This window comes from Arachis ipaensis, chromosome B1 (genome assembly GCF_059453495.1).
Source record: "Arachis ipaensis isolate K30076 ecotype BB chromosome B1, ASM5945349v1, whole genome shotgun sequence".
Classification (NCBI taxonomy): Eukaryota; Viridiplantae; Streptophyta; class Magnoliopsida; order Fabales; family Fabaceae; genus Arachis; species Arachis ipaensis.
Window position 1 is genome coordinate 136,823,984 of NC_142436.1, and position 11,755 is coordinate 136,835,738.

General features: G+C 39.7%; 2 protein-coding genes and 1 non-coding gene across 3 annotated transcripts; 2 read left to right on the top strand and 1 right to left on the bottom strand.

Moving 5' to 3' along the window:
• The first annotated feature begins 1,263 nt into the window (after positions 1-1,263).
• On the top strand, positions 1,264-2,652 carry LOC107612427 (uncharacterized). The gene has a single exon (XM_016314138.1). It carries the CDS (start codon positions 1,264-1,266, stop codon positions 2,650-2,652), a length of 1,389 nt encoding a protein of 462 aa, XP_016169624.1.
• Positions 2,653-3,740: 1,088 nt separating this feature from the next.
• LOC107612440 (putative sugar phosphate/phosphate translocator At3g17430) lies at positions 3,741-7,807 on the top strand. The gene is given in 8 exon segments (XM_088503079.1): positions 3,741-3,875; positions 5,352-5,383; positions 5,475-5,525; positions 6,394-6,455; positions 6,539-6,800; positions 7,081-7,346; positions 7,433-7,527; positions 7,603-7,807. Coding segments are annotated over 8 exon segments (1,014 nt in total). The 3' UTR covers positions 7,714-7,807.
• On the bottom strand, positions 4,777-4,848 carry TRNAK-UUU (transfer RNA lysine (anticodon UUU)). Its single transcript has one exon. It is a non-coding gene; the product is annotated as a tRNA-Lys (tRNA).
• Positions 7,808-11,755: the final 3,948 nt, after the last annotated feature.

Sequence of the window (11,755 nt, forward strand, 5' to 3'; positions counted from 1 at the left end):
GGGGGCAGACTCAAACATCATGTTCCGCAATGTGTTCGACGCTTTAGGCCTAAGGAACACCGACCTACAGACTCACCAGCACGGCGTCGTAGGGCTCGGCGACCACTTCATTAAGCCGGATGGCATAATCACCCTGCCGACCTCATTGGGACAAGGCCAAGGGAGAAGAACGATAATGGTCGAGTTCGTGATCCTAGAGACTCCACCGCCTACAACATCATCCTGGGGAGAAAAACCATCAACGACCTAGGAGGAGTCATCAGCACAAGGATGTTGGTAATGAAGTTCATAATTGAAGAAGGGTCAGTAGGATCTGTGAGGGGAGACCTGGAAACGGCGGTCGCTTGCGACAACGCCAGTCTCGCATTAAGAAAGAAATTTAGAGAAGCATCGGGGGTATTTCTCGCCGACTTGGATGCCAGAATTGACGACAAGCCCAGGCTCAAACCAGAAGGGGACCTGGAAAAGTTTAGGGTCGGGAACACGGAGGAAAAGTTCACGTTCGTGAATAGGAACCTCCCCCATGAATTAAAAGAGCCCTTGATGGAAATGATCAGAGCCAACGGCGACTTGTTTGCTTGGACACCTGCCGATATGCCGGGGATAGACTCCGGGTTCATGTCACATCACCTAGCCATCAGGCCAGAAGCCAAACGAGTGGCTCAAAGGAGAAGAAAAATGTCTCAGGAAAGGGCAGAGGAAGTGGCCAGACAAACGGCCAGCCTCCTTGAAGCAGGGTTTATCCAGGAACTAGACTACTCTACCTGGTTGTCAAATGTGGTCCTGGTAAAAAAGCACAATGGGAGATGGAGGATGTGCGTGGACTACTCTGATCTCAACAAGGCATGTCCCAAGGACTGCTACCCCCTCCCCAACATTGATGCACTCGTTGACGCGGCCGCGGGATACCGGTATCTAAGCTTCATGGACGCCTACTCTGGCTACAACTAGATACCGATGCACCGGCCAGATGAGGATAAAACGGCGTTCATAACGCCGGGAGGGACCTACTGCTACAAGGTGATGCCTTTTGGAATGAAAAACGCGGGGGCAACGTACCAGAGGTTGATGAACAAAATATTCAGCGATCTTATCGACAAGATGGTGGAAGTCTATGTGGACGATATCCTTGCAAAAATCGCCCGACCTGATGACCTCATAAGCGACCTGGAGAATGTGTTCGCATCCCTCCGACAACACGACATGAGGCTCAACCCGCTTAAGTGCGCCTTTGCCATGGAGGCCGGAAAGTTCCTAGGGTTCATGATAACCCAAAGGGGAGTGGAAGCCAACCCCGAAAAGTGCCAAGCGATACTCCAGATGAGGAGCCCGGGTTTCATCAAAGACGTTCAGCAGCTGGCGGGAAGGCTCACCGCATTGTCCCGATTCCTCGGCGCATCGGCAGCAAAGGCCCTACCCTTCTTCAACTTGATAAAGAAGGGAATAGCGTTTGAATGGACTCCGGCATGCGAGGAGGCATTCAACCACTTCAAAGAAATCCTAGCAGCACCACCTGTGCTCAGGAAACCCAGAGCCGGGGAACCACTCTACCTATACCTAGCCATAACAGAAGGAGCGCTTGCAGGGGTGCTGGTGCAAGAAGAAGGGAAGGCCCAGCAACCGATTTACTTCGTGAGTAGAGCGCTGCAAGGGGCAGAACTTAGGTACAGGAAGCTAGAGAAACTGGCACTAGCGCTCTTGATCTCTTCCCGCAGACTACGACAATACTTCCAGGGTCACCAGGTGGTCGTGAGAACGGACCAGGGGATCTGCCAGGTGCTCCCAAAACCTAATTTGGCGGGGAGGATGATGACCTGGGCCATCGAGCTGTCCCAATACGATCTGAGCTACGAACCCCGACACGCGATTAAGGCACAAGCAATGGCGAACTTCCTAGTGGAAGTGATCGGAAATCCAACCGAGGACACGGGCACACGGTGGAAACTCCATGTGGACGGAGCTTCCAACCAGACGTCTGGAGGTCCTGGGATCATCCTAGAAAGCCCGGACGGAGTCATTTACGAACAATCGGTTAAGTTCGAGTTTCCCATATCAAACAACCAAGCAGAATACGAAGCCCTTCTAGGGGGATTGGTTCTAGCTCAGGAATTCGGGGCCACAAGGTTAGAAGTATGCAGCGACTCGCAGGTCGTCACCGTGCAAGTAAATGGAAGCTACCAAGCCAGAGACTCGCTGCTGCAAAAATACTTGAAAAGGGTCAAAGAGCTGAGCAAACAATTTGAGGAGGTTACGGTCCAACACGTCCCAAGGGAAAGGAACACACGAGCAGACCTCCTATCTAAGTTGGTAAGCACAAAACCTAGAACCGGCAACCACTCCCTCATTCAAGGCATCACGAAAGAGCCCGCAGTTGCTCTACACCTGACCAAGATGAGCCCCTCTTGGATGGACCCCATCACCGATTTCTTGAAAAACGGCAAACTCCCTGGGGATGGGAAGGAAGCCAAAGCGTTGAGAAGGGAGGCTGCCAAGTATACGGTCATACAGGACCAGCTATTCAAAAAGGGACTCAGCCAACCTTTGCTGAAGTGCCTACACCCCGACCAGACAGACTACGTGCTCAGAGAAGTCCACGAGGGATGCTGCGGCCACCATATCGGGGGTAAAGCCCTGGCCGTCAATGATGAATGACTCCAGAGAATTCATGAAAAAATGCGCCAAGTGTCAACAGAACGCCAACTTCCATAGAGCGCCGGCTTCCGAGCTGAGCCTACTGACGTCCTCCCGACCTTTTGCACAATGGGGAGTCGACCTCTTGGGGCCCTTCCCGGTTGGCCCAGGGCAAGTCAAGTACCTCATAGTTGCCGTCGACTACTACACCAAATGGATAGAGGCTGAACCGCTGGCCAGTATATCCTCATCCAATTGTAAAAAGTTCATGTGGAGGCAGGTGATAACCCGGTTCGGCATCCCGGAAATCGTCATTTCGGATAATGGGACGCAATTCACTGACAAGAAGTTTGCAGAGTTTCTCACTGGCCTGGGGATAAAACAAAAGTTCTCTTCGGTGGAACATCCCCAGACAAACGGACAAGTGGAGTCCGCAAATAAAGTCATCCTGCTAGGCCTCAAGAAGCGTTTAGATAGCAAAAAAGGCACATGGACCGACGAGCTTGCCTCGGTCCTCTAGTCCTACCGAACAACCGAGCAAAGCTCCACAGGGGAAACCCCCTTTCGCCTAACATACGGGGTCGACGCAGTGATACCTGTGGAGATTGGCGAGCCGAGCCCGCGACTACTTCTGACGGGAGTAGAAGAAGCGGTGGAAAAAGACCTGGTGGATGAGGCCAGAGAGATGGCCCACTTGTCGGAGGTAGCACTGAAACAAAGAATAGCCCTACGTTACAATACCAAGGTCCTCAGAAGGGAGTTTGAGGAAAGAGACCTCGTCCTGCGACGAAACGACGTCGGGCTACCAACCCAGGAGAAGGAAAGCTGGCGGCAAACTGGGAAGGTCCCTACAGAATCAGAGAAGTGCTTGGCAAAGGCGCCTACAAATTGGAGAGACTCGACGGCAAAGAAATCCCGAGAACATGGAATGCAGATAATTTGAGGAGGTTCTATTCGTAGCTTGGGTACACCGGTCAAGCGGCCTGACGAGCTAGATAACCTTTTAATTTCCAATGATTTACTTTTATTAAGTGCCTACCATGTTCATAAACTTGTTTAGCTGACGATTAATATTTACTTGTCTGAATTCTCCCATCTACTATTCCCCAATGTGTATCCCACACCATCGCGTTCTTCAACGGCAACCAGGACTGATCACCCCGGGAGCCAATCGAATCATAGCCATAACAAACGGCCGCGATAATGAGACCAAGACGGTTTCAACCAAGTTACCAACACAAACGGTAAAACAGACACAAGCAATAAGTCCACACCGAAAAAATGGTAACAAAACAAAATACTACTAAACAGCAAGATAAAGGCGATAAGTATAAGCCGACCAGGCGACCACTTAAATATAACAAAAGTAAACAGTTTCAACAAGTGTTCTACAAATCCACATAAAATGCGCAAGTTACAAGAGTTCACTTTCGGGGCATGTCAACAATCTTGCCGTCCTGAATTGTTTTGAAGATCCCAATAGCCGACGTGTCGAAGTCCGGGACCACGATCTTCACCTGGGCCTTGAGAGCCTCTTCGGTCATAAATTTCGCTTATGTTTTCACGGTGGACTTTTCTATTTGCTTGTTGTTGTTCTTGTTCCACTTATTGTGTTGAGCTCTCTTTTAAAAAAAATCATCCCAATTTCAACAATCATTCAAAACCTAAAGACCTATTCTACCAGCGACATTAATCACATCACACATGCACAATATATGACACGTGCTTTAAATATTTGCGATATGAAAAGATTAAATATTATTTATAAGTTATTAATTTATATTTTTATCATGTTTAATTTAGTTTGATGTATTTTAATTTTGTTTATTTATTTACTAAATTGAGTTTTATGTTATAGGTTTAGGATTTTTTTATTTTAACTTTATAAGAGGTTATAAATACATGATAAATTATTAGGTAAAAAAAAGAATCAATTCTTTTTGTATTCAATTTCAATTTATTTTTTATTTTTTATTTTCAATTTTAATAATTCTTTTTCTATTTCAATTCATTTTTTTATAATGTTTAATTTAGTTTGATATATTTTAATTTTTTTATTTATTCACTAAATTGGACTTTAGTTATAGGTTTAAGATTTTTTTTTATTTTAACATAAGAGGTTATAAATAACTCTCTCTTTGTTAACGCCATCTGTGGGGATCGAACCCACGACCACGTGGTTAAAAGCCACGCGCTCTACCGCTGAGCTAAGATGGCATGCATTTTTAAATCTACATAATTATTAATATAATTAAATCATGTAAATTAATTTGAAAAAGGAAAACAACTATTAAGATATGTTTTCATTTTAATGTGTTTTTTTTCGGTATTTAGTTAAGAAAAAATAAGAATAAAAGATAAAAATAAAAATACAAATTAAATGTACTCTAATATTTTAATTTCTTACTAACGAACTTCTTTGAATTGTGATAATTGGACAAAAAAAGATTACATAATTTCATTTAAGTTTGTATGCTTGATATTGCCAACCTCTTTTGTACTAGGCTTTGACATTGATAACAGACTATGGTCAATTTTTCTTAGGTGTCTCAAAGATTTGATTTGTGCAATGAAGCCTATGCATGATCATGTTCCAATTTCATTTGGTTGTTCTTCATAATTTAGCATCACTATGCCTCTAACTGTGCTACTTGATCACCTTTCATTGTCTTATTATATATTTAGTACCTTAATTTATGTTCTCTCATTCTAAATTCCAGGTTGTATCTCCTGTCAAAATGACATTTGAAATGTAAGTGTATCTTCTCCGCTTTGAAGCCTTCTTTAGCTTATTCTCTTTTTGTTCTATTTATTTATTTTTACTCACTTTCTTTCTATCTCAGATATGCAACTTGTGTGGTACCAATTAGTGCTTTCTTCGCATCAAGCCTTTGGTAAGCTCTACAACTGTTTTTCTTTCCCCCCCTCGAGATAGTTTAACAATGGTTGACTCTTGAAAAGAGCATCTACAAAGCCACAAAGGCTAACCAAGGGGAAGCATAACCAAACAAGTATCAATATAAACACCGAATGCACATAGAAATTAGAAATGCAAACATCAAATAGTAGCTGCACCTCGGTAACAATAACTAAACCCAAAAAGAAACAAAAACACCAACCAACTCCTTGAAGTACATGAGCATGCTACTTCACTTGTTGACGACTTGTAGAAGAACCAGGGAACTGCACCAAGCCACACACACATCTATAGCATGATAAACTTGCAGGGTTAATGGGAATTGGGAAATATCTCTCATTTGTATGTTTTCTATCTAGTTTAGTTTGGAAAGTGCTTGATCAATATTGCATCAAACCATATTATCCCTGTTGAATTTTTTATCAAAATTTCAACGGGCTTAAGCTTTCTTTCCGGGTGCAGTATTTGTTAATTTTTACCCCATTTAAGTATAGTTCTGTTACTTTCGATTAGGGTGAATCAGTGTTTTTATGAATCTGGAGTTGTTACTCCTCCCTTGATTACTCAAACTGGAATTCTCCATCTGCCACTACTTACCTATCCTTGGAAATTTTCATTTCTATTGTTTGAATCTGTTCGAAGTATGATGTTTGTGAAGAAACTATGATGGTTCACTTGTACAATTGAAAGGATCACATTGGTGGTAACTGGTAACTAAGTACTAAGTACTATTGACTATGGTTTCTATATAGGATAAATTCACAAGTTTGCTCCTTATGAAATTGGTTGAAAAATTGTATGAGAAATTTTTTATTTTATTTTATTATTATTACTTTTGTTGACAGGTTTGGTAACACTGCCTACTTGCATATATCTGTGGCGTTTATCCAGATGCTCAAGGCTCTGAGTACGTTGTCATTCTATTGAACTTCCCATGTTTATCTTACAGTCTAAACAATCTTTCCTTAATTCCAAAACTTGATGTTTCAGTGCCAGTGGCAACATTTGTTGTGGCTATTGTGTGCGGCACTGAGAAAGCAAGGTGTGATGTGTTCTTGAACATGGTGTTGGTCAGCATTGGAGTTGTCGTTTCCTCGTATGGGGAAATTCATTTTAATGTAGTTGGTACACTTTATCAGGTCACAGGCATTTTTGCAGAAGCTTTAAGACTGGTCTTAACACAAGTCCTTCTGCAAAAGAAGGGCTTAAGTTTAAATCCTATCACAAGCTTATATTATATAGCTCCATGCAGGTATATTCTGTTGAAATTTTCCGACTAGTTTTCTCTATACAAGAAATCAAGTATAGAAAATGTAACAGCTAATGTGTGTGTCTAGCAACTATCCAATTGATTCTTCTTGCTATTCCGGAAGAGGTATTGTTAACATTGATCAATGTTGATAAAAGATGTCACTTTATGTGATTCAATCTCTTGCTTAACAAGTAATGTTATTGTGAGCACCAATGCTTGGATATTAGTGAATCCAGTCTAATGTGATGTGATAACTTCTCGTTTGCTTTGTTATGCGCAGTTTTGTGTTTCTCTTTGTACCTTGGTACCTACTGGAAAAGCCTGCAATGGAAGTTTCACAGATTCAGTTCAATTTTTGGATCTTCTTTTCCAATGCTCTATGTGCTCTCGCCTTGAATTTCTCTATTTTCCTAGTAATCGGTAGAACTGGTGCTGTGACCATCCGAGTCGCCGGCGTGCTTAAGGACTGGATATTAATAGCCCTTTCAACTGTTATATTTCCAGAGTCCACAATGACTGGGTTGAATATAACTGGCTATGCTATAGGTAAGTTTCAGTTGAAACTCGAAACACATTCTTAATATCACTCCCTCCTTTGTCTTGATCAACTATTGTATCTTTTACTTCTGCAGCACTATGTGGCGTCGTGATGTACAATTACATAAAAGTCAAGGACGTTCGAGCCTCTCAACAACCGACCGAAATCATTCCAGATTGAATCACAAAGGCATCTTCTTGAGTCTTGACATGTATAGTTGCATTTCTATGTCCCAGTCTCATTGTAAACTTGTCTGATACACAGGACTGGAGATTTGAGAAGAGACCTTCTGACATTTATGAGCCATTGAACGCCGCCAACAATGAGGGAAGCATTGGAGGTAATGGTTTCACATCAGATATTGAGCGTCGATGAAGAAGCACCACGACACTTAAAATTTAGTAGTAGCAGTTAGGGAGAACTGGCCTTGTTGGTTATGGAATGCACTTTTCTGAATCTGAATAATCAAAATATGTTTGTGAAAGGAGAAGGATCTGTTTTAACTCTCTGTGATGGCCGTTTTACAATCTTTCCAATACAGGGAATCAAGGATAGTTATTATATAAACATTTCATTAGTAACCAAAGTGTGTAACTGTGTACATTCTTGAACCGACCAAGAATTAATAAAGCTCTACAGCAAAATAAACTTGCAAGAGTAACAGGCACTCTTAATCAAATTTTATAAAGACGTGCCATCTTATTTGGTAGAATTTTAGAAAACTATACGTTCGAAAATTTTCAAATAACGCACTACTTTACAAAGAGAATAAAGTCTTACAACTAAGCAAAATATTTAACTAAATCCAATTAAGTTGTTATAACCGTTTTTCACCGTCACGCATATCTTTTTCTTCTTCTTTCCACTCTTATGCTATTGCTTCTTCTTCTCCTTTTTTTTGCTCATTTTCTCTTTTATTATCGTCGTTGTCACCACTACTGTGCCACCACCTCCATCTCCTTCTCCTTGTTCTTTTTTTATTTGAATTTTCTTTAATCTCCTCTTTTCTTTTCCTCCTCCTCTTCCTCTATCATCATTATTATTGTCATTGTTATTATTATTGTCATTATTGTCGTCTTATATGTATAAGAGTTCAAATCCGAAATGCACCAAAATTTCTTAATAGTGACGACACACAAATAAACTCAGTTCAAAATAAGTTCAGATTAGAATGCACCGAAAATAAATAAAAAATAGACCAAAATAAAATCCAGAATGCACCGAAATTACTTAATGATGACGACACACAAACAAACTCAATTCAAAACAAGCACAGACTAAGTGATGGAGGTGGTGGTGTGGTGGTGTTAACAACGACAATAACGAAGGAGAAAGAGGAAAAAAAAAAGAGGAGGAGGAAGAGAAGAAGAAAATGATGATGATAACGAAGAAGAAGGATGAGGAGTTTTGAGTTATCATTAAGTAATTTCGATGCATTCTGAATATAAATAAAGTGTCCCTTCCTTTCCCCCTTCAGATGGAGGCAAGAGTACCCTTCCGTGATCGTTCTGCAAAAGGAATTTTGCTCTGGGTAGTTTTCTGAGTTTAGAGTGAGCTTCATTTTCTGTAAGACCAGCCGATGTTTGTGAAGGATTACCATGTGTTCATAACACGCAACGGAAGAAAAGAAAGTAATCTTAAAGATCTATTTTGCGTTTAAATTTTATTCCAATAATATATAGATCAGATCTAAATACCGTTAGATACTTTAGTAAAAACTTTATTCTTCAATTGTATGAAGACTCTATGCGTATCCACACTGAAACGAACCTTTACTGTCAACTCCTTGACTAGTGGACATCTAATCTAAATTAATAAATCTCTTGCAACTCTTTGCACACCATAAAATTATTCTCCAAGAATTAGGCTCATATATGTTTATGTATGTAGAGGTAAAGGAATAAAACTCTTGTTATTAGTCTCATTTCCCTTTGCTCTTGTCATACATATATATAGTATGAGATTTGTTATTGATTTTAAATTTGAATCTCAAATTCAAATTTAAATCATATCTTTTTATTTTAAACTTGAATTTTTCAAATTTATGAATCAATCATAATTCAATTTGAAACAGAATCAGTTAGAATCTCGTCCAAACTTAGAATTCAAATTTAGAAATAGAATAACTCATTATTCTCAAATCTCATTTAATATTCTTACTTATCATACTATTATTATATTATTGGTGCTAACAAAGAATACAATAATATTCCATTTGAATAAATATAATTATTTATTTGATCAAATCAAAATAATAATTAAATAATTCTACAGTAAAGATTAAAACACTCGTTAGTGTGTGACCCATAGGTTCAATACTAAGCGGATAGTAAATTAGTCATATTAAATTTACTAATCAAGGTTGACGTCTACCAACACTCCTCAACGACCCGATAGTATGAAGTAGTATATTTTTTTACTAAGAACCTGAGAAGAACAAAGTATAATTCCTTACATTTTTCTAGCTCTTGGTTAACCCTTAGAGTATGGTTTAATTGTCAAACTCTAACTTGTTACTATTATTATAATGAACTATGAATGACCTAAGAAACTCATTTCTTCATTCATTCAATTCCTTGGCCAAAGTTTTATTAATCTCAATCATTATAATCATAGAGTTCAAACTCTTTACCAAGAGTTGACGGTGTTTTGTCGATTTTTAGCAAATCGATGGTGGTTCGATATCTAGTGGTCTGCGAGCGAAACCTACTCCTCTTTGCGGGTACCAATTTTCTAAAAGTGCATCAAAGTATCTTCTATCAGATAAGTATTGGTAATAGAAATAAAGAAGGTTTATAAATTGGTAAAGGAAACTTAAAGGTTAAAATTTTCAAAGATTAAATGTGAAGAAAGCAGAAAGGCTTGCATCGGAATTTAAAAGAAAACAAAGAAATGCCTTTGACTGAATCGAAGGTCTTTGACATAGAAATTTGAAATGCAGAAGGATAAATTGAACAATGAAAATAAAGAACACTTGGAAAATAAATTTACTTGAAATGTTAAATTTACAGAAGTGTAAACTAAAAGAATGAAAAGATGGGAGGAATCCTACAAAAAAGTTACTCGATTGCAGACTCAGGAAATTCCTGGGATGTGAGTGTGCTTGAGTGTTTTTCTGAGTAAAAGTTCCAACCCTTAATCCCTATAACTTCTTAGTATTTATAGGTCAATCTTACATAACTGACAATTAATTTACAATTAATTATAATTAAATACGAAAATACAAATTTGAACTGCAATCACTCTTGGTAACCGTTCCCGCCGCATGATTGTAGATATTCCCCATGATTTCCTTGTGTGAAAGAAGCTACTAACTCTCCCGCTTCCATGACTATTTCGAACAGTTCATCGAAAACCTGCTCGATTTCTCAAATCGAATCTCCTATTCGATTAGGCCTATTCGACTGACTCATGCCGAATCAACTTACTCTGGTCGAAAATATTTTCGACTAACAAATTGCCCCCTTGGATTAATGTGATTGCCTTCGATAACATTATCGAAGAATAAAACACTTAATCCAAAAAAGCAACGTCAGTTTTCAAATCAGTAATAATTGTTATTTAAACTCTCCATTACTACTGATCCACTCAATACGTCTCCCGAAACTTGCGATTTCTCTTTCTACCACTTCACATTCCTCGCGAAGTTACCTCTATTTGCATTCCTTCCACAATAACGGCTACTGTGATACTTTAAATTTCTCACTTTCTCCTTTGTTCAAATCTTTCGAACCCCATCATTCTCTGAACTTTCCTTGCACCAAGAATTTTTTTCACAAAAATCCCCAACCTTCAATTTTCCTTGACAATGGCTAATTCTTCTTCTCATGCCACTACTCAAGATAAGGGTAAAGGTCCTGTAATAGCGCCACCATCTCCACCAGCCCTTCGCATTCTAAATCAAATCAATGATGAAATCATTGACGACCCCCATTTGCAGGTTAATGACACGAGAATCCTAATCCCCTTCACAATCGGCACAGATACACACTGCTTCCTCGGACCGATTGAAACTCTTGAAAGAGCAAAGAAAAAACTCTCTTTCTTCTCTAATGCTGAAGAGGAAGATTTATTGATAAACCAAGTTTTTAACATTTCTCACTTTATCAACCAAAAACCCTTCCGAAATAATCCAAAAATCAATCCTTGAGGATTTGATTTCACAACTTGGTATCAACGTCTCGAACCCACAAAAGGTGCTATCTGGGGAGCCCTAGGAATACAAAAGCTACTAAGGCTCTCTCATTTTTCACTCACTACTCATCCTTGGATGATTGGAGCAGTGACTTGTTTCTGGAATAGGACTACCAACAACTTCCACCTTCCTTGCGGAATGATCGGGATGTCTCTCCTCGATGTGGCTGCCATTACAGGACTCCCAATAAATTCTCTAGATTGTACTCCTGACATGCAATCT

Bases quoted from the DNA above. Each gene is read 5' to 3' on its own strand.
- LOC107612427 (XM_016314138.1), top strand. From the start codon at position 1,264: ATGATAACCCAAAGGGGAGTGGAAGCCAACCCCGAAAAGTGCCAAGCG.